The sequence below is a fragment of the Pocillopora verrucosa genome, chromosome 9 (genome assembly GCF_036669915.1).
Source record: "Pocillopora verrucosa isolate sample1 chromosome 9, ASM3666991v2, whole genome shotgun sequence".
Lineage (NCBI taxonomy): Eukaryota > Metazoa > Cnidaria > Anthozoa > Scleractinia > Pocilloporidae > Pocillopora > Pocillopora verrucosa.
In genome coordinates this window covers 19357382-19383466 of record NC_089320.1, presented here as the reverse complement: position 1 = coordinate 19383466, position 26085 = coordinate 19357382, and the positions used below count along the sequence as shown (strand labels likewise).

General features: G+C 38.1%; 3 protein-coding genes across 3 annotated transcripts; 1 reads left to right on the top strand and 2 right to left on the bottom strand.

Moving 5' to 3' along the window:
• Positions 1-14: 14 nt before the first annotated feature.
• Positions 15-14637, top strand: LOC131793702 (M-phase phosphoprotein 8). Its single transcript, XM_059111167.2, has 12 exons — positions 15-154; positions 3752-3904; positions 5597-5653; positions 7525-9150; positions 10611-10712; positions 11244-11304; positions 11757-11989; positions 12473-12559; positions 12650-12804; positions 13141-13295; positions 13511-13638; positions 14336-14637. The coding sequence occupies exons 1-12, from the start codon at positions 80-82 to the stop codon at positions 14468-14470; spliced, it is 2967 nt and encodes a 988-aa protein (XP_058967150.2). The 5' UTR covers positions 15-79; the 3' UTR covers positions 14471-14637.
• A 658-nt stretch (positions 14638-15295) lies between these two features.
• LOC131793663 (uncharacterized) lies at positions 15296-18751 on the bottom strand. Its single transcript, XM_059111110.2, has 4 exons — positions 18601-18751; positions 17666-17879; positions 17074-17279; positions 15296-16304 (listed from the first exon to the last, which is right to left on the bottom strand). The coding sequence occupies exons 2-4, from the start codon at positions 17843-17845 to the stop codon at positions 16100-16102; spliced, it is 591 nt and encodes a 196-aa protein (XP_058967093.1). The 5' UTR covers positions 17846-17879; positions 18601-18751; the 3' UTR covers positions 15296-16099.
• Positions 18752-19790: 1039 nt separating this feature from the next.
• On the bottom strand, positions 19791-25407 carry LOC131793611 (ADP-ribosylation factor-like protein 13B). Its single transcript, XM_059111039.2, has 13 exons — positions 25255-25407; positions 25061-25131; positions 23853-23986; positions 23579-23694; positions 23003-23108; positions 22838-22895; positions 22518-22597; positions 22009-22073; positions 21824-21902; positions 21363-21536; positions 20884-21235; positions 20539-20582; positions 19791-20355 (listed from the first exon to the last, which is right to left on the bottom strand). Exons 1-13 carry the CDS (start codon positions 25311-25313, stop codon positions 20272-20274), a joined length of 1422 nt encoding a protein of 473 aa, XP_058967022.2. The 5' UTR covers positions 25314-25407; the 3' UTR covers positions 19791-20271.
• Between the last annotated feature and the right edge of the window lie 678 nt (positions 25408-26085).

The window sequence follows — 26085 nt, the reverse complement described above, 5'->3', positions numbered from 1 at the left end:
CTCAAGTGGAATGACATCTCTCAATTCCCTCAACAATGTTCTGAACTTTGAAAGGGATCTTTAATTTTCAATTGAAATCATGGATTTTGACTGCGAGTCTGACAACACAGATGACATTTATGAAGTGGAAAGAATACTTGAAGCGAAAAAGAAGGTAAGTTGAAGTTGTCTGTGCCGTGAACTATTCGGCATTCTGTACAACGCGATAAAGTATTTATCGGTCATGCATACATAATTTCAGCCTGGCCGGCCGAATGTTCATTAAACTTGAATGATGTTTCAGTCGATCTTTGTATTAAACCGAATGTCAAACTTAGCTCATGAACATACCCTACAGCAAGATTACCTGCCATTTTTCCGGGAGAAATCCAATTGGGAACTGTTAATTCTCAGTAATCGAGGCTATTGTAGTAAGGTAGTGTCGCAATGCAGGTTTGACGGGAATTAAAGGGACTCTTTACCTCACGCGACGAAGGAAGTTTGTTAACTTTAAGCAAACACGCTAGACAAATCCCCACAAAATTTTTTCCTTGAGAGATGGCAGGTGAATATCGGTATATTTACTGATCGGGAAGTCTCTGATGTCTGTAATATCGACCTAGGTAGTGTCATGCCTGTGTGTTTCTGTGTTTCTTGTCTTCCGAAAATATAAGTCAGCATCGCAGATCTATCAGTATGTAGTGGGGAAATTTTTAGATATTGTTCAGGTTGCACTGGTATTCAAGGCATGAAGACCCTCAATTGATATTTTTTAGTTCGTTTTTACCGCTTTATGTTTAAACAAGTCTCTTTTAATATCAATTGATATCGTCTCTTTAGGGAGGGATAAAACTGTCAAAATTCTTTCCTTTTCCCTCTGCAAAGGCCTGTCAAAGGTAGTGTGGGGTTTTCAGTTTACAATCCTCCAGATGAATTTGGTGGCTTGCTCTGGCAGAGATGTCCACCTCTGGCAATCTTAGATTTCCTGCCACCCCTACCCCCAAATTTGTTTTTAACTACTCTGTCTTGGTTTCTCTTCTCTAACTGAGACAATAAAGTGGACTTATATATTTTCAAAATGAAACAGATTTCCCATAACCCTCCATTCTCTCCATTCTCTTCTCTATACATTTCCTTTAGTACTGACAAGGAGAATATGTTTAACAATCAAAGCCTATTTGGGTGATGATCATTTCCTTTACTCTCATGATCTTAATGAATGATACAGCCACATTACTGTTAGGAGAAATTAGGTGCTGGTCACTCTCAGGGTTAAATATGACCATCTTTGAAACAGGAACTAATTTCTCCACTAGTGTAAAATTAAGCTCCAGATTTGCTCTGATTTAGGAGAATTAACCCTAGACACCCTAACATCAGTATGTATATTCTCCATACAGTTCTCCATGTATTTCCTGAGGTGCTAACAAGGAGAATTTGTTTAACAGTCAAGAGCTTCTTTAGTTGTTGATCATTTCCTTTATTCTCTGGACCTTAATGTGTGATTCAGGGGTGATATTGAAATTAGATTCCAATGACTCTGAAGGGCCAAAGAGTTAATAGACTGTGAGGAGATCAAGAGACTTGTTGTGCAATTGGAAAACTTTAGGATTATCTGGGAGTGGTAGTATACAAGTATATCTGATAGGTTATTTGTCTTATTTAAGGCAAAGGAAAATCATTTCATAACCTTCTGCTTAAACAATAAAGATGCCCCAATCAAAACATTTTAAAAACCATTTAGACAATTAGTGTAGAATAGTCTGGTTTTAGAATTTGAGTTATGTAGCAATATGGTTTTATGCATTTAGACCAGAATAATTTTCAATGGTGGAAAGCAGTGCAGCCCATAATAGCTGAGAGATTATACATTGGAATTGTTTGGGGTTCATGTAGTTAAAAATAATGTTGATAAATTAGTTTCTCTACAAAAATATTCCCCCACGTTGTGAAAGTTGTGTTTGAGGTGTAAAATATTCCATCTTGAGAGGTAAGAAAGTCTAGATGTTGCTGACCAAGCAGATCAGTCAACATGAGTCGGTTTTTAACCAAATCTACCACTACTCTGCCTTCTTTAGCATATTTAAGGTTATGCTTTGATGGAAGTTTGCTCCAGAAAAAATTTTCACAACAGCCACATCCCTATTTTTGAGTGGAATTAATTGAAGAATTTACCCGCAACAGGTTAAGATGAGTGAATCAAGCAAAGAAATGATCTTTGAAGGTGGACTGCAAAAAAAAAGCCATTAAAAAAATCAGGCTTCAATGGGATTCAAACCTGTTCCTCTCAAATACTAGCCAGTCCATAAATGCTAACTAAGCTATAAAGACACATGTTGAGAGCAAGATATATTGTACATCAGCTACACTTTCAGAATTTGCTTGATCCTTTTTTGCCAACTTCATGGAACGTTTTGACTGAATTGTTCCCAGGTTAGCCTGTAATCTGATGAAACAACGTGGCACTTGTGATAACCTGGCCACCCAGTATTTCTTGTTCTCCTTCTCCTTTTAAACTTACCCCTGCTTAGGAAGAAGAGAAGAACAAAACCAAAAGAAAGGAAAAATGTGAGTTGTAAGCCTCCAATAAGCATCAAAATTAGTTGAAACATCATATTTGAAGGGTCTTATTTGAAGAATAACGCTCCTGTCTTTGCCACAATTAAAATCTTTGACAAGACCCTCCTCCCCCTTTCATTGTTGCTGGTATGTAGCTTGAGGTTCATGGAATTGTAATACAACATTACTTTGGGGTGAAGGAGGTGAATAGGTGAAATGAACATTGGCTAAAGAGATAAAATTGAAGTGATAGATGGTTGAAAAGGTCAATGTGTCAACAATTTTGTTGCCAATTGTAGTTTGCATGTGCTTGCATGTATCTTTAGCTTATCCCAGTCCCAGTCCCCCTCAATCTCCTTGACAGTGTTCTGGTGTCCATTATGTACCTGGGTGGGAAGAGGCACTGTGTGAGGGTAGTGTCTAAGCTGATTCTGCCTGTGTCACTGCTGTTTTTACCACATTGTGACATTTTCTTTGATCTATTACCTAAACAGACCAGCAGTACCAATTTATTTATTTGATACAATAAAGAGGAAAAAAATTGTTAATGATAATTTTATAAACTTGAATAGATCATTAGAGAGAACCAATCAAAATGCAGACTTGATCCAGATTATTATAGAACCTAAATTAACCCTTTCACTCCCAAGATCTCATTAGTAATAATAGGAGATTATTGACATTTTTCTTTATTCTCATTACTTGTCTGCATGATATTGAATAGATATAAGAAGGAGAAGAATTTAGATATATGAAAATTCACATATTTGCATCTCTCCACCGCTGTGCAAATATGTGAATTTTCATATATCTAAATTCTTCATTCACTTGGATGTTTATTTGTACCCAATTCATTGACCAGCTCCCAGTTGGCTTGTTAGCTCAATTGGTAGAGCGCTGCACCGGTATCGCAGAGGTCATGGGTTCAAATCCCGTACGGGGCCTGAATTTTTTTCAGGTCCTATTTACAACTACTAGTTTCAGTAGTGTTCGTAGCTGCGAGGATCTTCTAATTTCATAAGAAGGAGAAATTCTGTCTTAGTCACTCACAGGACTAAAAGGGTTAACTATTACTGGAAAGGTGAAAATTGATTCTAGAACTCTGCACAATCTGCCAAAATATGTATTTTTTTTAAAATAAAGGTGCTGCTTCATAGATACCATGATTGTTTGTTTTAATTTATTGCCCACTGTTCTTTTTTATGTTTATAAGGATGGTAGAGTGATATACAAGGTGCGCTGGGAAGGCTATGGATCAGAAGAGGACTCTTGGGAACCAAGTGAAAACTTGCTCACTTGTCAGGAACTAGTTGAGAGGTATTGGGTGCAAAGGAAAGAATCATATAAAAAGCGTGGCAGGAAGCCAGTAAGTACAGTATGATAATCAGTTTCATTATTAGTAAGTACAACAAACAATTTTAACAGGGCTCACTGATTCATTTAACTTTCTTGCCATGGTGTAAAATGGCAAAGCTGATGGAAATTTATAAGGAAAGATGTGAGGCTTGCATGTGAGCTGCAGTTAAATAAATTATAGAAATTAAAGAACTATGAAAATTTCAAGCTTTGATCAGAGTTAAACCTTTACCTCCCAAGTGCTAATTAACCCTTTGACTACCAGAAGTGATTAACACTTGACTTCTCTCTATTGTATGCAAACATTATCCAACAAACAGGTAGTGAGAATACTCAAACTTATCAGGTACAAGATATTATCTTGATTGAACATCAAATTCTCATAACCAATTTACAAGGAAATGTATAGCAGCTAGAGGAGAGAATATTATTATTAATCAGATCTTGGGAGTTAAAGGGTTAAGAGCTGCTATCAACTGACTTACAGAGCCACATTTGAAGAGTAGGACAAATTCTGGTGGGTTCCTCATTTTTGTAAATGAATCTGGTCACAATCAAATTTTAAACTGGGGATTAGTAAGAAGTTATGATATGATCCTTGCAAGAGAGCTGCATTAACTCATTCACTCTCAAGATCTCAATAGTTCTTCTTGCTGTCTGTCATATAATTCCCCTGCTTTTAGCTTGGAGAATTTATGGTTGGATCAACTCAATCTCTGAATTTATATTTTTCTGTATTCTTGTCAATTGTATACTTGATATTGTATCTATATTGTTAGAGAAATTCTTCTTCATCAGTCATGGGTGTTAAAAGTTTCAAAGAAATTGCATGAAATAAGCCTGAAAAAAATTGATTCCAGGCCTCAACAGGATTCAAGCTGTTGCTGTTAATACTAGTTAGGGAATATTAGTTACTGTGCTAAGAAGCCACATATTGGCTTTATAGCTAAAATTTTCCTCACTCTGAACATGTGGCTTTGAAGCTTAGTTATTAGTATTGCTTCACCAGAATCTAAGAGGTACATGTTCTAATTCAGTGGAAACTTGAATTTCCTAGACTACTTTTCTGCATTCATTCCAGTTGAAGCTCATCAATAAATTCACTGGTGATAGAGAGAGTGCAATACATAGGTTTCTTATGCTCAAGCTGATGTGATCTTTTGGTCGTTTACCCGATGTACTTATCATTATTTGGAATTCTCTCAGATCTCCCTGAGGCTCAACTGATTGTTTTTAAGCCTATTTTTATTGCTAGTGGAGTTGTTTCGACTCACTTTGAAAACAGGACCCACAACACATCAAAATAGGTTAAATATAATTGTTTTTTTTAACTTATCAATAGGAGCTCGTACGTTTTTCGCATCCAGCGAAAAATATGCAAAACCTGTGAGTAGATGCTGAAACCATCATTCTAATCCTTGTACCAAGCAATCTCTTAAGCTTGCGCGTATCCCATGCCCAGTGTAGAAGTTTTTCTGTGTTCTTGTTATTTATTTTATTATTCCAAATCGTGATCACCCTCCCCCCCCCCCCGCCCCGCCAAAAAAAAATGAAAAAATGAAAAGGTAATCACGAGATGCAACAAATGCATACTGCGCATTCTTGGCCCACGGGGGGTGGGGCGGGGGGTTAATAAAGGGGCCCTCGCTAGCATTAGAAAACAACTCGAACTCTCACTGTAACTTAAATCTTCCGTTCACAGAAGCGGCTGAAAGAAGTAGCGGGAGAAGACAGCGACACTGATGAAGGAAACCGGAAGGTGAGTATTCTTATATTTGTGAACCACGGTTAAGTCGGGATTGATTCTTAGAATGAGTTTCGCAAAGGCAAAATTGAATCGCGTTGAGGAAGTCTGAAAATAATAAATAAAACGAAAAACCAGGACTCACGGGATTTGAAAAGATTTAAACCTGTGACTTGGCGTGATAATCATATGATGAGCACATGAGCCCACAATCAACCAACTCCTACTGTCAGTGGACTCATGGTTCTGTTGTTTCTAGCTTCGTAATGGGATTATGGAGTCATAAGTTTAAATACTCCTCCTCAAAGTCCAGAAAATGTTCAGGTGATTCGGTTCTGTGAGCTCTTAAGCGGTGTACGACGAAGCCGCGAGAGGTTTGGGACGAACGATAGTTTTAACTCTTACTGCATTCAAAACCGTAATATGCGCATAAAACTGCCAGCCACGAAGACCGAAGGTTTTCAAGTATTTATTTAGCTTGTATCAGGCACTATTCGAAACGAGATCTTCTCGTGGTCGAAACTATTTCAGTAACAAAATAATGATAATGTAGCACATAGCACATTAGGTTCAAACCCGCAAATAAATTGATATCGTTTTATGGCAAGCAAAGAAGCACAAACTTTCGAGAAACTGTTACGTGTAGGCCGTCATTGGGTATCAATATCCGTGACAAACATGTGATGTAACATGGCCATGACAGACCTATTTCAATCACGATCGTTGCATATGCGGACTGTCAAGTATTAAAATATCCTTCAGTGTACATAGTTATATCTCAGGTGTTTGCTCTCAAAACCCTTATCGTAAAAAAAATTTCAGTGAGTCGCTCTTTTAGGTGATTTTCTCGTTCTTTCTTTTCTCTCGTTCTCTTTTCATTGCATCATTTTCTCCTGTTTCGCGCGCATATTTAAAAAACGGATCTCGTCCGTATCACGCAAGACGCTTTGTGCTCAAACAACGATTTATCTGCCACTGTCTTAATTCATGTTTAGAAGCAGTGACTCTTTTTTGCATTCCAGGTACGTTCTTGTAATTAACCAAAGCAGAAATTACCGACTCCTACAAATCTGCGACGTTGTTGTCTTATGCCAGACTAGCGGTGCAAGTTCGTTTTGTTGTGGCAATTGATTGCATAGTTTTATACAAGTTGTGGAATTAGATTGTAGCAGTTGAAGCGGTCATCAGGAAAGAGCGTTAGTCGAATTTGAATCTTCCTTGAGCACTTGTATTGGTTTTTCATGGATTATCTGAACGTAATAGCACGTACAAAAAAGATCTATAAATTTTTTTTGGAAGACGCTCGATTGTTATCAATAAGAGCGAGGGAATCTAGCAAATGGAATCAAATGGAATCTAGCCATTTGTAGAATGAAATATTTTTCTAAATTTAAAAGCATCAGATAAAAGCCCTCTTAGGTGGAAAGGTTATTTCCTAGCGAAAGAAAATTTTTAAGGATTGTGTTAAACAGTTTAAACAACCCAACAGATTCTCCTTTGAATTTGAAATCAATGTTTGTGTTGTCTCATTTGAATATCATATAATTTAAGCGTGAGTATTTGCTTCCTTTTGTAATCCGGAAAAATAACTAGTGATACTATATCTGCTTTTACTTCTCATACGCCGCGCTCAAAATACTCGATTGAATGTCCTTAGCTTGTATATTTTTGTGATATTCAGATCTTGCTTTTTCTGATGTGCATGCGCTTGTAATTTCTCGAGACTTTTCAAACGCTTTCCCCCTTTTTTATCGACAAGATCACGTGCGCTTGCAAGGGATGCACAGTGAGGCCTTTGATGATGTAATTAGTTGAAGCGTTGAGGAAAGAGGAAAATGAGTTTACACTGATAGTAGCACTGATACATTGTTCAATTTTATTATTAGGACCAAAACGACGACGACGGTGAAATGAGTACACCTCCAGAAAAACGGAGGCGCGGCCGTCCGCCGAAGAACAGAAGGTTGGAGACTGATAGCGGAGCAGGAACTGAAGAAAGCGAAGGAATCGCTGCTAAGAGAAAACGAGGACGGCCAGCGAAGGATGAAGAACCTTTCCCACAATATGGTCCCTCAGATTATTTACTTCTGGACCTGGATGAAATAGCTCCCTTGGGTTTAACTCGACAAGCTAGTAAAGAATTAGCTCTTGTCTCCCTTCGGAAGAAACAAGAATTTAGTCCTGTTGCGGACTCGGAGATCCAAGGTGCTTCGGATGAAATATCGTCAAATACGAAAGAGGAAAGGGATGAGGATTCCAAAGCAAATGAAACTTCCAATGTCGATCCAAGTACAGTTTGTTCAGAGCAGGACGACTTCCAAGTTATAGAAATTTCATCCCAAAGCACAGACGATGAGCGGGAAAATCTACCACAGGAATCTGAGCCCGCGATAGAGAAAGAGTGGATTGTGATCTCTTCGCAAAGTGATTCTGAGAGTGAACAGGGAAATTTACAACTGGAATTGTCGAGGAATACGACGAAGAGTACTGAAACAGAAACTAGCCTTGGGAAGAAGGAAAGGACAACTAAAATGAGAGAATCATTTTCTGTTGAAAATCAGAGTGAGGCGAAGAAAAGCGACAGTGATTCTAGTAGTGATAACTTTTCCCCAATAAGTTTTAGTATCGAAAGTCGGACGAAAGCTCTGCAAGGTGAAATCGATAACGTTTTACCTAACCTGGATGATAATGAAATGGTAACAGGAAAAGACTCCGACGAACTAGCGCAAGAAACAGACGTAAACTCGAACGAAGTGAAGTCATCGCTTCGACCTGATGTGTCGTCCAAACTTTCATTGTCGAAAATGCGAACCTTAGGGAAGTCCATGAAAGTGAAGAACCAAGTTGATGAGAGGTTGCGTAACCCCAACGATACTAAAGGAAACGTGGATTTGTCGCCAAGTCTCGATACAAACGGAAATTCAAACAAAACAGATGGTGTGTTGAGTTCGGAAACGTCACAGCCACTTGTTCGAAGTTCTATCGACGAAAATAAAATCGAGGAGGCGAGGGGAACACAACGGGACACTGACATCTTGGAAATTTCTGCGACGAGATCGTCGCTCGACGGGGACGTGTCGCAGTTGAATAATCGTGTTACAATGAAACGACACGTTGACATGGAAAACCGGATGAAGGGAAAAGCGAAGAGGACAGAAGGACGTCCTAAATCAAGAAGAGAGTTTAAAAGGCCGCTGTTGACAGATAAACCATCTGCAATACACCCAAACTCCAATGGGGCAGGCGGTTCTGCGGGGGTTATGACCGATTCCCTGGGAAAAAAAACGGACAAACAGCACATTGTCGCCTCTACAACCGCTGCTGATTTATTACCAAGGCAGAATAATACGAAATCGGTTGCTCTCATGGATGGAGATTTGATCGGTGCTATTATTCAGGATAGTGGCAAAGATGATGAAAGTAAAAATAAGCCAGTTACATCGAAACAGAGCAATATTGATGGGAAAACGCATAATGGTACACAAGGTGACGGGGAAAATGGTAGAATTTTGGTAAGTTTCTCTTGGAACGAAATACTATTATTCAAGCATTTTATATTATTGTTTTTTCCCCAATGGGATCACATGCAAATTTTTGTCATGTTGTCAAGTTCGATACTCCTGCTTTCGTATCTTTCCGATTAAAGCAGCGATTCGCTATTAAAACACTAATAGTATCATATGTATTTGAATCGCATCTGTTACGTGGCTCTGATTTTGAATCTCCATCTCTCAACATCGAAGTTCGCTGCATATTTTCCCACACGGATGTTTTGAACTAGAGAAAAATGACTGATTGAAAAGAATATTTTAATCTCTCTGTCGTATTCGGCAAATTGAGGGTCTGAATCAAATGAATCTTTTTTTTGAAGGGTTTCCGAGAAAAAAATCCATTTTGACGCCAGGTGCTCTATATACTGTCTTCGTGCTTTCTTAATTTACATTCCGTTGAAAGACCTATCAGCACATTTTATTCAGTTAGTATAATTTGGATAAAAGATCTAGAATCTGGTGGGTAAATAGCGAAAAATCGGGACAATTAACGAATTTCCAATTGAAAATGTATTGTTTCAGGAAGAATTTTGTTTTTGTGTGAGTTTGAATTTCCATAAATGGTTTCCACGACTTCTAGTTTCTTGCGATAGAATGTGCTTTTAATCATTTGTGTTGATATTTCACGTACGTCGTATCAAATCATGTGGGACTCTCTTTTGATATTTTTTTCAATTTTTGTTGAAAAATAACATATTCCGTTTCCATCAAAGTGAACAAAAGGAAGGAAAATTAGGTTTGATAAATAAATGAAAAGAAAGTTCGTGAATAAAATGAATCACAAAGAGATAAAACATAACTCTGTAATTACACAGTAGCGAGTCGTTATTAAAGGACGTTGCTAGAATGATAAAACATGTAGACTAAATTTTTTTTAATTGTGTCAAGGACTTAGACCCGAGACGTGGATGATTTTGGTTTATGAGGTACTCTACTAAACAATTTGTCGTCTCTTTTTTTCACCTCAACTTTTTCGAGTGAGATGTAAGTTGTATCTTCGCAAGGTCGTGTTTCTCATTTGAAAGGACAGGACCTTTGGAAAGGCATCGTGTATTTTTTATCTATTTATTTATTTTTGGGACGAATTGTCCGACCTCAACATTTCGACTGCAATTAACCCAACCGCAGAAAGTAAAGCCCAACAAATGAAATTGGGCATCGACGAGATTTGAACCCATGCCTGTCAGATAGGTTGGGCACCGTCTGCTACCAACTGAGCTACGAAGCGACATGTTCGAAGTAAATTATCCCCTGAGGAGGGGAGAGGTTTAAGCATACCCCGGTTATTACCATAATTCTTTTTCGGCGTGTTTCACTTTCGCAACTATTGAGTGGTCCATCTGATAGGATTATCCACAAGTCAGATATTGCTCATTTCAAATATTCCGTTGTTTACTTGTTTGCTCTTTTGTTGGTAACAGGACAGCGGAATGGAAGACATTTCAGAAGGAGAGGATGATCTAAGTGATTTTGAGTTCGACTTGGATGACTTTTCGCCACATTCTTTCTTTAACGAAGTCGAGGTAAGCCAAACTTACACCAAAAAAGCAACGTGAAACTGTAGATATGGACCAAAAAGAAAGCCAAAGTGGTTTTTCCATTTAGAGCCGCGCATGTTGATTATATTCCTTAAGTATAATACTTACCCATATCAATGGTACGTATTTCTGTTCTTGTATATTTGAAAAGGCAATAGAGGAAGGTGTATATTATATATGCATACTACGCTGAAATGCTTTACTGACGAGTCTCATTCACTGTTTAGACTCCAGGTTCTTCTCGGTCAACGCGCACGGCAAGAGGAGTGATGTCATAGTTTATGGATTCGAACCAATCTTACCAGCTCACAAAAACATTTGAGCTGAATACTATATTATAGCCTTCCCAAAACTCCCGAAACTGAATCAGAATTGGTTTACGAGAAAAGTCAGCTCAAACAGTGGTGAAAATGTTGTACGTAAGAGTATGCTTGAATATAGGTTAATAAGGAAACAGGTAGATGAAGTAAGTTTAATTCATATGGTTTTTAAAATGTATGTAATTTTTCTTTGCAGGAAGCGATTGTTAGTGATAGAGCTCCTTCCCCAGCCGCAGAACCTCTGATTCTCTCATGGAGTAAGTCACTGCCGAATAAACTGTACAAATTTTTTTCGGGAAACTTATTTAAACCGCACAAGTAAGAATACTTGGTTACAAATAGTGAAAGCCTTGTTTTTATGGCATATTTGTCCCTTCCGCCTCTATCACAAGTTTGCATTTTACCTGGCGGGGAGGGGCTGGGAACTGCCCCATGTAAACTGTGTAGTTGGGTGTCGCTTGTATAGTTTTGCTTTGGCCGTATGGGTCTGGTAACAGGTTTACATTTTGATCATTATGGTGGGAAACACGGGTAGGATTTTTGAGGGACGTGCGGGAGAAAGAGAGGATAATGTACAAGGATAGCTAAGGATGGCTAAGATTAAAATGGATTATAAATGACGAACTTGAATATTTTAGGCTGAATAAGTTAAGACCCAGAAACCACGATTTAGCTCATCCAACAAAATCTTGATGCTTGTCTCTTTCAGCCGCCTTGAAACAAGCGATTCGAGACGGCGACACCATGCTGGTGAGGCGTGCTCTTGCTGTGCCTGGGTTCAATCCGGATACCATCGACACTGCATCAGGGATGACACTACTCATGTGGGCCGCGACTTGTGGCAAGGATGACATCGTGAGGCTTCTATTGAAAAAAGGAGCTGGTGTAAACACTGATCAGAAAAGAACCGGAATGACAGCACTCATGCATGCTGCAGAACAGGTCTGTGGAGAAATGTTTGGCGGGTAGGGATAGTGCAATGAAGAAAGGGCGCGCCTCCCACCACCGTGTTGTGTCTGGTGGTCTGCTCCTCCTCTTCCCTCTTTGGGTAGAATTTGTTGTCGGCCCTTGTCCATGTTCCGAGGATTTTTCTCGTGGTTCTCTTGTTTTCATCTCAACGATCCGCCTTCCATTCGAACTTCCAACCTCCAACTTCCATTCGACTCGGACGAGGAGCCTTTAAGTGATTGTGTCTTGGCTTAAAATCCAATGTGATTTTGGTTTTTCATTTTCAATAATCTAACCGCGGTGTGATAAAGAACAACTGTAGAAAAGGCTGGACAGGGAATGACTGTTAAGTGGTTGGTAGTCGTTTCCTTTGAAGCTATCTTCCGGCTCGTCACTCCTCGCGTGTTCTCCGCTGAGGAAGACATCCTCTTCGTGAAGTACAAATGGGCACTACTAAGTTTATCGTTTTTTTTTCAGGGTTTTCCAGAAACTGTGCAAATCCTACTGGAGTGTGGGGCCCACATCAATTGGCAACAGCCGGCAGGCGAGACGGCACTCATGAGGGTCAGTGGTCATCGTGAATAACACACGTGCTTTATTTATAGGAATAGATAATTAGACAATGAACTTTCACTTATGGTATATTTTTGGCAGGCGTGTAAGAAAGGCCATGAGGAAGTTGTTGGAGTGTTATTGAAGCATGGTGTGGACACAAAAGTTCAGTCAAACTACGAGCAGACCGCTATACAAATCGCTGTGAGAAACCAGTATTTTGAAATACAAAATTTGCTCTCAGAACACGAAAAAAGGTTAGATCTTATTAGTCGTCTTTTCTTTAGCAATGTGAGTTTATCTTTAGCTTTACCCAAGAGAGAATGAAGTGGAGAGACTGAAGCCCCCCTTTCTCCTGTTCAGTTATTTTAGACTTAGGTACCCAGTCTTTCTCCTCGAGTGTTGCTTGATTGTGCAGATGGGGAATGGATATCGTATGGTATAGACAAAGGATAGGTTACCTCTCGATCTTATAGAAATCTCCGAAAACTGTTAAGATTACATTGACTTATGAGGGTTTATCTAAGGCAAAGGTATCTATTTATCGGGAGACTAATTCTTGTAGCGTTACTTTATCTCAACCTTTTTAATAGCATGGAAAACACTTTACAAGCTGCATTGGGGAAATGTCTGGAATCAGCCGGAACTTTACGGCTTCCCTTGGTTATGCCGTACCGCTGTATTGCTCCGGGGGAGAAAGACAGGGAGACTTTCCTTATCAAATATAACTCGAATAAAGCACCTCCAGGTAAATTATATCAGCATTTGTGTCGATAACGTGTAACTTACCTTGTTGTTGCTTTTTTTTTCCAGCACCTTGTCCAGTTGATCAGTTTATTCTTCAAACTTAACCAAACTAAACTTACTAAGTAAACTGTCTCTCATGTTCTTTAAGTTTCCAGCAATTGCCAGTATGTCTATGCCGATCAACAACTGTTACATATTTGCCTCTATCTCTTATAGGCACCAAAGTGGTTTTATTTTGTGTGAAAGCTGATTTTTACGGTGATGAAGTATGTCTTAGTTTTTGCGGTGACAATGGAGTACGCTCAATACTGCTAAATTCCAGTATACAGTATCCACTGGTTCAGGTCAGTATTGTGGGAAAATAGCTTTTTCCGCCTTTGGTCACGAGCCTCTTATTTAAATCACGTTTCATATCACAAAATCTTCCCAGATTTCAATGTTTGTTGCCGCAACTATTAAAAGCTTTTCTTCGCCGGACAGTCAAGTAGCCTTGTAGCTTTGAGGAAATACACGATATACTCCTATTAATCTATAATCAGTAACGGTAACTGGTAGGTAAGCCGTCTAAATTCGTTTTTTTGGGGGTTATTGTTTGATGTTTTGGATTGTTTGACGATTTGGGCCTGACCATGCTCAACGCCCAATTCCAAATTTTTAAGGAAGATATCCCCGTATGGACAATCTCATTTCACTGGGGCCCGTTTCTCGAAAGTCCCGGCGAATTAACGGGCTCACAGCTATATTTAGAATCAAAATTAATGAAGAATGGCGGAGCAGATTCTGGCAACCTAACCAATTCATTTTGTTTCTTTAGCCGAAGTCTTATAAACTCCCGTACTGAATGAAAACAGAAGTGCTTTACGGCCCCGATAAGTTACCGGGATCTTCGAGAAACGGGTCCCAGACCCGACCCTTAACGATTCATTCCTAGCGCGAGTCGATTGTATTCGATGAATGACGAAAAGCTAAGACGTGACGCCACGCTAGACGCAAAACATTGGCTGATTAATTACTTATCGAGTGTCTGCCTTTTGTTTATAGGGTAACAGATCTGTGTACCCCCTGAGTCTTGACAGTGAATTACCAAGCAATGAACTCACTGTGGAAACACACCTAATCAAGAGCAGACTGATTGTTTGCGTCGCTAACGTGAGTCCAACCAATGGCGATAGTTGATGTACAATCTGGGAAATTATTATTTAGTGGACGGATTATAAATGAATTGTAATTCTTAACGGTCATTTCATAGCCAAGAAATTATTTATTGGAAGAGATGAGCGCGCGCTCTTCAAAAGTGAATACATAATTATATACTTTTTAATAAAATTTCATATCTAAGGTGAGTCGATGTTGTTACGTTGTGTTTGTTTTATATTTGACTGTAGCAGGCAGGGGAGAATAAAGGGAAGGGGAAGGGAGGTTGGGGAATGAGGGTTTTAGTTCGTCGGGACCATGAGTTCCAGCTTCGTAGAGCCCAGGCTCTCTCATTTTCCCAAACCGTAGGTTTTGGAGTGGAATGGGAAGAAGAGTCAGGTTCCTTATCACTTACTTAAGGTAGAACTGGCTGCGAACGAGATTGCACTCTAACAGGCCCTTGTACATTATTTTTACTCTATTTCCGACAGGATTTCGATTCCAGTGGCATGTTCCACAAACTAGTGGTACTCTACACTAAATAAGCTGATTAAGATGGGGCTGGGGGAAATATTACCCCTCTTTGTCAGAACTGGTTGCATGCTTGAAAATGGTCATTTAAATCACATGCCCTTGGTGATCCTGTGTCCAGATAGAAGCATCACGTTTTCTACAAACTATTTGAAAAAGCCATTTTCTATATGACCCAGTGCCATGGCATGGCTGACCTACTGTTTGCAAGATGATTTTGGTTGTAAAAGTTGAGTTGATAATATAAATTGGCCACTGCTAAGAGTTTCAAAACTGACACTTTGAGCATTAGCCCTTCTTCAGAGTGAAATTTAGTTAATTAAGGCAACACTGAAGTTTTAGCAAGCACTTTTACTCCAAAGCTGTCATCTACATTAAGTCTACAGTTACTTTCATATGCCCAATGACTGGTGCAAAAGTCCCTTTACAAATCAATTTTAACGTGAGGCCACTCACAAACACCCTGCACATCTTTGTGACAGTCAACATCAAATCTTAGAATGACCACAAATTTATCCCAAGATAATCATTTAGTCACAGACCTTCAGTGACATTACTGTTCCAAGCCTCATAAAACATTACAGCTTTCTAACCACTACACTAGTTAAAACAGTCTGCTTGGTCCAATGGGTTTTGCATTCATTTGAAATTTTAACTAACTACATCCATCTTAAGAAATAACATATCACTGTAGGCCTAAACTGTGTCATACAACGTGTATTGAAATGTGTTTTAAGTTTCAATTGTCTTGTACTGTCTTGAATTCCTTGTGATTCTTATCATCAAACCCTTGAGAGTAGGTTTTCTCAAAGGTAATCATGTTAGACACATGAACTCATCAAGTACAAGAAGACTAGAAGAGTTAGCAGCCTTGCATTAAAACAAAGGTAAGTTTTCAGAAGACAATGCCTGGTCTCTTAAGATATCCAGGCTTTGGATGAGCACAAGCCAAGCTAACTAGAAGGAAAGTGGTCAAAATATTGCTACAGAAACTGGATTTGAGTAACCTAGAAGACTTTTTTTTTTTCTTGATTATATATATACCATAATGCTGAAAAAACCCTTGCTCTAAAAGCTTTTTTCAAAAGTATTATTAGCTAACAATGTGCAAAAGAGTAGAACTACGTCAGAAGTGTGACCTTAAACACTAGCTTTGAATCTATTCAGCAGCTGCTGGAAGATACTCTTGAATGTCTCAGGTGGTTGTGCACCTGAGAATCCAGCAATCTTCTGGCTTTCTCCTTTAAGGTGGATGTTGAAGAAAGGCACTCCATGGACTCCTTCATCATGAGCCTCCATGGCTTCCTCTTGCACTCGTGAAACAACTGATTTGTCCTTCAGGTGCCTAAATAAGATGCAAACATTGTTAACAACTGGCTAATAAAATAATGAGTGTTGTTCAGAACATGAACTGGACTTAAAAACCAAATATGTTTTCCATAGGAAATTTATAAAATGAGAGGCTGAATAGGATTTAATAAATGACTCAGGGCCTCTTCACATGAGCCCAGTTGACTAGGCTGGCTTGTTAACCAAGACAAGTTTTGTCTTGGGTTCATGTGAGAAATTTCAATCTGTGTACTTAAATGAGAGAAGGGGCTAAAAACACTTCTGGCCTGGTTCCTGAGATCTTACAGGGAAAAACCGAGATCTCAGGATCCGAGGCCAGATCACCTGTTCATATTAACACATCAGGATTTTTTAAGAGAATTAGTGATGCACTGAGATATTGAAAACCAGGCCTGCCTGATCAACGGGGCTCATATGAAGAGGCTTTACTGAGTTGTTAAACCCAACTATCAGACTCCACTATCACATATTACCCCTTGGTTCAAACCATTTACTAATGAGAAATTATTATTACACTGACTGAACAAATGACCTATGCACAAAGGCAAGCACTGAAAAAACTATGTACGACATGCTAATATGGACATAATATAATATGAAGTGTGGTAACATCTTAAAAAGTAAATACAACAACTAGTCAAGTAAATAATAAGAAAACAGCTCATGCCCAAGGAAATGAGCATACTTAAGTTTAGTATTAAAATCATATTTCAATAATCTTTTGTATGTAGGAAAGGGGTAAGATTATCGACAAAGATACTCACTTTTCCATAGCATCTATGTTGAGCCCAGTGTCCACTGCAACTTGAGCCAAAACATCAGTGGAATTGATATTCTTTCCTTGTTCAAAATATATTTTGAAAAGGTTCTCTGCCAGAAGATTTTGCTTCCCCTCTGACTTGGCATAATCCAGCATACAATGAGATTTTAAAGTGTTGACTATGAGACGATCTGTTGTGAAATTGATGCCCTATTGTGAGAAAGAAGAACAAAAGATAAATTAGTACTCTGTCAATGTAATCATCCAACAAAGGCAGCAAAATCCCACTAATTTGTACACTACCCTGACTGTTTGTTGATACCTAACACTTTGTACTCCTGTGTGGTTAGCCCTTTACACCCCAACATCAGTATGCATATTCTCCATACTGTTCTCTCTACATTTCCTATGGTGCTGACAAGGAGAATTTGTTTAACAATCAAAAGCTTCTTCTTTATACTTGTCATACTAAAGTACGATTCAGGAATGATATTGTAAGGAAAAATTAGATGCTAGTCACTCTCTGGGGTCTTAAAATGTGGGAGCTCCTAATTTGATGTGGCATTAGATACCAAAAATGATGTTATAATCATTACCACATTCAACCCAGCTTTTGTCAGAGGACTAGTTCCATCCTTGGCCATGGCACCTGCCCTTGGTCCATATTTTTGTGTCAGGTATTGAATGAGAGGTATACCAGCCTCAGGAGTTGTAGGGTTCAGGAAGAAAGGCTTCCATGTCACCACAAATGACAAGTCGTTGGAAAACACCTTCATGGCCTCCTCCAGATGGCGTTTTCCAACAAAACACCTGAAGGAAAACAAAGGGATATGATCATTCTATTTGACAAAAGTGTGACAAACACGATCTTCCACAAATAAAAAACAATTAGATGCTAATCTTTTTAAAACGCAATGTAGCCTGACATTGCTCTGTAGTGTGGGAATATTAAGGCCTTGGGAGAGCAAATTCAAAGTTTATCACCAAATGCAGTACAGCTTAAGGAATACAGGGCCACTTAAAATGCTTTCAAGAATTAAGAAAGGCACAACAGGATTCCATGAATAAATTAAGAGGCCCTTTCTTCTACAGTTCTTCACCCACTGATTTTCAATTTTGTACACCTCTCCGTGTGCAAATTGACTAATATCAGATTTTTTTCGTTGAATAATTTTGGGATGTTTCCTATATCTTTTAGCAATCTGTAGAGCGTTTTTGAGGTCTTCCCCAAAATTGCAATTGTGTGAGCGCCAAGGGCGAAGATTTAATTGGAAACGATTTCCAACACAATCTAAGGCATATTTTGCCGAGGCCCGTGAAATCCCGTTTTCTGTATCAAATTTACTTCTCCTTTTCCTAATCACGATATAAGATTTTTTCGTCTTAATCACAGCTTCGCACAGCAATTTCTTCTCGTTCGTTGCAAGATTTGACCGCAGGGCATGCAGCTGACGAGTGTTGCGCTTCACTGAATTGTTAACGCTTAGAATGACTCATCATTTCAATCCTGATCGATTTTACCAGTACTTACCATGGTCAGACGGTGTCAGAAGTAATGTCTATCAACACAGATGGCTTCTCACGGCTCATTATGGCTTAAACGTTAGAATTACAGCTTAGAAAAAATCCTTTTGCCCAGCAAACCAAACAAACTTCAAATCTCAGCGGGAGTGGGAGCGAGAGCGAGACTTGTTACGATTACGTTATGTATGATACCGTGAACGTGTCCGTAGTTACCAGTCGGCACATTCAATTAAATTGAGCCCTGTATCTCCAAAATGAATGGTAGCCAGAAAACTTTTACCACCCGCGAAACCTAGGCTCGGAGACGACAGTGAAAAAAGATAACAGGTTACGTAAGAAAGGGACTTACAAATTTGCAGATGACAATAAAATCCCTGATATTTCTTGGTCTTTAAATCTTTTACACAATAACAATGTGCATATTCTCCATACTGTTCACCATAAATTTCGTATGGTACTGACAAGGAAAATTTCTTTATCAGTCAGAAGCTCCTTGAGATGATGATATAAATATATATATATATATATATATATATATATATATATATATATAGGAAGTCTGCAAGTCGATTTTCGCGTGGAACAGTGCTCAATACGTTGAAGCAGAGCAGAATAAATATTATGAGAGGAAAAAAGGATGCAACTACATTTCCCGACAAGCCTGTTTCGTGAATCGCTTCACTCTTAAACCTCTGAAGAGTGAAGCGATTCACGAAACAGGCTTGTCGGGAAATGTAGTTGCGTCCTTTTTTCCTCTCGTAATATATATATATATATATATATATATATATATATATATATATATATATATATATGTATATATATATGTATATATAATTTTTTTTTAATAAGGAAGTCTATGTTTTTGTTTTTCCGTACTACAGTGTTCAATAATTATATAGAAGTAGCTTCCAAAGAATAATCTAATCACGAAACAGGCTTGTCGCGATAAAGTGTTGTCTCTTTGTTTTTTCCTTAGCTCAATTCATATATTTCTTTATATATTTGTGATCTTAATGCTCAATTCAACAGCGACAATGCAAAGAGAAATTAGCCACTACACATAGGGGTTAAAAGGTTAAGGTGAATCCACATTTATTTTTCTAACCTAAATGAGCCTTACTCTCATGAAAAACCGAACAACAAGGAAAGGGGAGTTGACCACATAACACAAAATGTAAAGATAATTCACTTTAATAGAGGATTTCTTTGGTATTTACAAAATTATCTCAATGCTATGGAGATACAATGAGGATACATGAATTGTATATAGTCTTAATATAATTGAGGTGGAAATGCTTAGATATTGCTTAGCAATATTTCCTTAAATATGATGCGGTGTTTTTCTCTATAAAAACAGACAAGAAATGTGTATTTACAGGAAAAATAAAATTTTCACCAAATATGTGACATGTTTTTAGATGCGGCTCAGCTAAATCAGAGACTTTTGGACCTTTGTGACCCATTTTTGACCCAATTGCCATCAGGAGTCAAATTACAAGGTTTTCCCAGAAATATAAAGATTATCCTCCCTGAGAGGAAAATCTTTCCACGACAGTGGGGAAAAGTTCAAGCAACAACCTGAAGGCTTTCAAGTTTAATTTGACTGAGCGGCATTGTAAATGATCAAGATAAGTGTTGATTTAAATGTGACCGAGAAAAATAGAATTGTAATATTCTATGTGACCACATCACAATCTTCACTGTTTGGTCTGCTTCTTGTCCACGATGATCCTCGAATAGGAGGAAGACTGTTTGGTTCCTGTGTGGAGAAATAAGTCGTTGTCATTGTATAATTATAGACACATTGGAATAATATGTTCGATTTAAAGAGTTTGTTCAGAAGCAGTACTCAATATAAATGCCTCTCATGGGAAGAAAAGTTCTTTGCTATTTAAGAATTTCAATAATTGAAGTTATGAATGTGAATCTTTGCAAAATTTACCTCATCGCCTTCTGGGATTGATAACGAAGGTATGGCTTTGTTTCCTGAGAAAATACAATACATAAAGAAATAAAAAATTAAGGTAGAGTTATTTCATGATGAGGTATAGTTTGAGTAAATTTTAGCCTTTTTGCTTCAATAAAAACTCCACATGTTTATCTTAACTCAAGACTACTATCTGAATTATCATTAAATATAGACTGACACAAGAAGAAGCCCACAGACTGAATAAGAAGAAAACAATTACAGTGTTATGCCAAGGAAGCGCTGTCTTTCTTTACTAATTAAGATATTCTCGTGCCAATCTGTGAGTCATTTACATCACAAGGGTCTCTTTCACAGTACCTGATGTACGAGGTAGCCCCAATGGCTCTAGTCTTCTCGGAGATACCCCACTACTTCCTGGAAATCCATTTAATGTACTCGGTGGAGTTCCCCAAGCATTGAGTGGTGGAAGTTCTGTTTCCTCTCCTTCCATTGGAGCTGTTTTATTTAATTTTTTCTTTTTCTTTTTCTTCTTTTTTGTTTTCACTTCACTATCCTCCGGTGTAGTATTTTCATGTACAGGGAAACTTTCTCTCATTTCAGCCCAACCTCCTTGTTGTAAATGCTCTATTGTTTCATCGCGAGTTTTGGACCTATCTTCAATTAAGTGCTCTTCTAGTGGACTAGGATTACTGAGGGTTTGGTCTTCCATCTGTTTGGAAAAAAAAAACAACTGAAAAGTTACATGTGCACATTCCTTCCAAGTTCCCCTCAGTACTTGAACCCTATAGATACTCTCACAGTTACAACAAAAGCACATGCTTCCATCATGAACATACATTTCTAGTATCTTGTCCATCCACCATGTCCTCATCCTGTTTTGTTTTCTTTTTCTTCTTACTTTTCTTCCCTTTCTCTGGTGCATCAGGCTCATGATTATTTTCTTTCCCCTTTTTCTTTTTCTTGGATGAGGTTTGAGGTTCTGGTGTATCTCTGTCTTTCTTCTTTTTGTCCTGATTTCAGACCAAAAGAGTTAAGTTCAGACGCTTGGATGAAATACCACACCCAATCTGGTCTTAGTTTTGCGTAATGAAATGACATATAATTATGCATCAATCTGTAATAGCACAGATCATTTACCCACTAACAATCTTGACCAGCATTAAATTCTAAACCTACCTTCATCAGAACAATATCATAACTTATTTACTGCTCGTCACATGAGGCTTCTTTTGTTGATGACTAAAAATAGGGGCTTAAGTACCTGTGATGGTAAAGAACTGCTTTCTAAGTATCTCACCTTGCTAACAACAACACCATCGTCTGACTCCTCCACCTGCTGTTTCTCTCTTTCTGCAGCTTCTCTTTCGGCTTTCTCCCTAAGGTAATAGTTAAAAACAAATTTAATATCACAAGAATAACAAAATCTAATGAAAAAAGATGGCAAAGTTAATGTCTTGCACACATAAGTCCTCTACCACCAACCTTGCCTCCCTTGCTAATCTGACTCTTTCTCTTTTGCGCTCTCTTTCTTCATCCTGTGCCTTTTTCTGCAATTAACAAGGAAATGATTCAGTCATTATTTTAAATAATAATTGCTAGAAACTAGACGTTAACTAATAAGTTAGCCACAGATTAGCAAGTTTCAGGCAATCTGTTTCTATATATATAACAAGAGAGTGTAGTGACAGAACAAAAAGGTTAAGGTGCCGAGGTTTAAAAGGGCTGTACCCCACTCAAACCTTTCTTCCTTTTCGGCTTAGCCCTCAGAATGTTTTTCTCCGGCAGAGCCATCATGTCATCCACACAGTAATTCTCAAATGATCCAATCCTCCCTATATGAGCTTTTATTGTAGACAACAGACAAAAATGCCCCCCACCCCTCTCCCAATGAGAGCCCTCTAGAATGGCATGACCAGGCAAGAAATAGCCATACCGCCCTGCCAGATGCCTGCTGAAAAAATAAATTCTATGACTGAGATGGTTATAATCACCTGTTCAGCCATGTCTTTCTCCACTCTTCTCGACAGATTGACATGATCATTGGATATTTCAGCAAGGAGCCATCGGAAGCCTATAGATATCATATAAACAAGAACAATTAGACATAAGTGATCTTTTTAGATTTCCCAAGCATCCTTTCTTTCTATTCAGGGCTGCCAATTTTTATTCTTTATATCATCCTTAAGAATGCAAAACATTTGAGGGAAGAAGTACTGAATTACTCACCAAGTTATAAAAATATATTTATGAGTTTGACAGTTTCTATAAAAAAATTCCACATAAACATGTTTACAAATGGTTTTCAACTCACCTTTTTTAATTTGTCTATCTATTTTATTTCCTCTACCAAGTACTGCTGAACAACAAAACTGGTGAAAGATAAGAAATGATCTAATTAAAACATCTTTAAAAAAATGATTTCAAATAATGCTGGCAAAAAGTCAATATTAGAAATAACCTGAATGTAATAACTTACCACTTTACATGGACAACTGTATTTTTCGGCAAGTGTGTCTAGCTCAAGCTGCCTGTGTAGTTCATTTTCATTCAGAGCTCCCTCCTTATCCTGTTTATTTCCAAGTCTTTATACAAAGAAAATTTAAGATGAGTTAACAATTTGTGTAAAAAAAAGGCTAAATTGATTTTCTTAGCCATTACATTGTCACAGAAATATAAAGAATGTTAACTTAAGAATGTATTACAATGTAAAATTGTCCAAAAGTGCTTGTGACAAAAAAAGAAAGGTTTATGATCTAGCTCTAGTAAGGGACTCTGTGTCGTGTTCTTGAGTAAGAGAGCTAGTAACTGTCCATGCTTCAGATTCTAGACCCAGGGGCATACTGTATATGGGTCATAGAAAACTTTTAAACTTGACAAACTGCTAGAGAAGGGGGTGGGGGGGAGGGGAGAGGGGGGAGGGGATGTTAACAGGACTGGTCATACCAATCAGGGAGAAGTAATAATATGTGTTGCAGTCTTGAAAACAGAAAAAATCATACATGTGTGACAGGTTGTTAAATATTCATAAGCATAATTTGGAGTGTCTTCTTACACAAGTAAAGGTTTTCCTGCAACACGGGGTTGCATCTCTGTTTCATAAAGAGCTTTCTTGCTTTCCTCTAGCCTAGTTGTGTCACTGGCATCTATCACAAATACTATTCCATATGACTACAAAACAAAAATGAAAAAGAAATTAATCAATCCATAAAAGACTTTAAAAAGATTTTAATGTAATAAACTCTATAGATTTTAAAATTCAATCACACAAAAAATTTCAATAGCAAGAAAAATTCATTAACTGATAATGTACACTTGTAGATTCTGACCTCAGCATAATAATTTTTCCAAATTGAACGAATCTTAGCACCACCTCCTACATCAAATACTGTCACACTGAATCTATACAATGAAAATGATGAGTTCAAAAAGCCAACTGTTGGGGTAATTCCCTCTGTGGACTCTGCAAAGAGAATACAACACAAGTAAACATTATTTGTGAATCAAATAAATATCAAATCCAGCAACAACTATGTCACTGTAGACCAGTGCAGTCATGAGTTTTCCTCTATGAAAGCATGTACATCTAGGATAATTAATACAGAAAATAATATTCATTTCACACAAGTGCTAATTTCTAGGCCTCAAATGGAATCTCTTAGTACTAAACCTTTAACCTAAAAATTTCAAGTTGCCATGCATGTGTTCAGTAATAGGTTACGGATGATGTCAAAATGTGGTGACAACAAAACAGCCAAGTGTGTTACTGATGTCCTCACCACATTTTGACATCTTCAATAATGTATCATGGTACAAACCCACTGTGGGATAGAATCTATTTGTCTCTATGATAAAAATGAAAAACTTTGTTCATGGTGACCTTAGCTATGAGTCTGTTCTCCAATTGATTTAAAGTAAGAACCTAATAGAAAGCAGGCAGGATTCTGCTTATCTTATCAAGGAGACAGAGAATTCAAGATTTGGAGCCTCCCCAACATTTTAACATATTAGGCAGCTAAACCAAATTCTTGCAGTCAGCTCTCTTTAACTATTGAATTTCTTCAGTCTGTAAAGATTCATTTAGAAAAGCAGAAAATTTTTAGTTTCCTCACAGAAACCCCAACTTAAACATTATAAAAATGTCCCATTTTCCTATTTTGATTTGGACTGTGACTATAGAAAACAAAATTATGACATAAGTATAAATTTATTAAAAGCTCCCCAAGAGGGTTCTCGTGTATGCTGGGTGCCGATCGGCCCAATTCAGATAATAACTAGAGAGGAAACCTCGTCAAAATGGCTCACGGATTGGACTAGAAACTTCCATCACCACGAAAAAGTATCTTTCAATAACCCTTACTAACCGTGCCTCTACTATGGTTGGCCACAAACCAATATTTTCCTCTCATAACGTTTATGAATGTACTCGGATGTCATCAGGAAGTGGCAGCTGATTTTAGTAACTACAAACTCATATGGTACGAGGAACTACCGCCAAGAATAGATTATAAAATTAAATGTAATTTTACTTTCCTACCTCCCGTCAGATCAGCTACAGTAGACGTTTTCCCTGCGTTATCTAAACCCACCATAAGAAGGGTAACTTTCCTGAAGAAAGAACAGAAAGATGCATCTAAGGTTTGATCACTTGAAATCACATTTTCGACCACAATATTTCGACATCAACACTATTTTTTGTCACAATGTAAATCAGACTCTGTTAAAACGTACTTTGAAGGTTCCCTTCTCCTCTTCACCCAAGTAAAACAGTTTGCCATAAGACTAATCATCACTGATGACGTATCTGAGTTGAAAATTCACCAAAATTTCACGGAACTGCACCTGAAACATGACCCGACATTGACCACTTTAAACTCATTTCGATTATATTCCTTTTGCTAAGAGCTCGTCACGTGACTTTTGATTGCGGCCGGGTTGTTTCCACGGCAACGACTCTACACGAAGTACTCCCCAGCTTACCTGTATTCGGTTGAAAGGCTTGGTAGCTAAACATGACGAAGGCCATCAATCTCGAGCCCAGGATCACTTTGGCCTATTGTCAGCGGTATAATTTTGTCTTAGCCTATTTCCTAAACTTAGAAGGGCCTTTCCGGTGGGTGACGATTTCCTTAACCAGCATTAATCAGTTGAAGTCTATAGTCACCATAAGGCGTGAGTTTATCTCTTTTCACCAAAATGATGACATTGTTCATTTTAGAAGTTTTCAAAGTTTTGCACGAATAACGTACGCTAGTCACGGTAATGACTTCCTTTCATTAAACTTCGATCACGGACAAACGTACAGGCAGGTCAGTATCAAAGAAACGAATAACAATTTCAACAAGTGCATGAAACACAAAGGTCACGGCAATCCCATGGTTCCATACCAACGGAAATAAAGAAATAATTACTGAACACAATTCTGCTGTTACAGCGAATACTTCTCCCGAAGCAAGAACCTCTTCCGAGGTAAAATCAGTCTCTCGTTCCAAAGATGGAATGTCATCATCACCCGGGGAATCGTACTCCAATATTCCACCTTCCTCTTCGTTTTGTTTACCG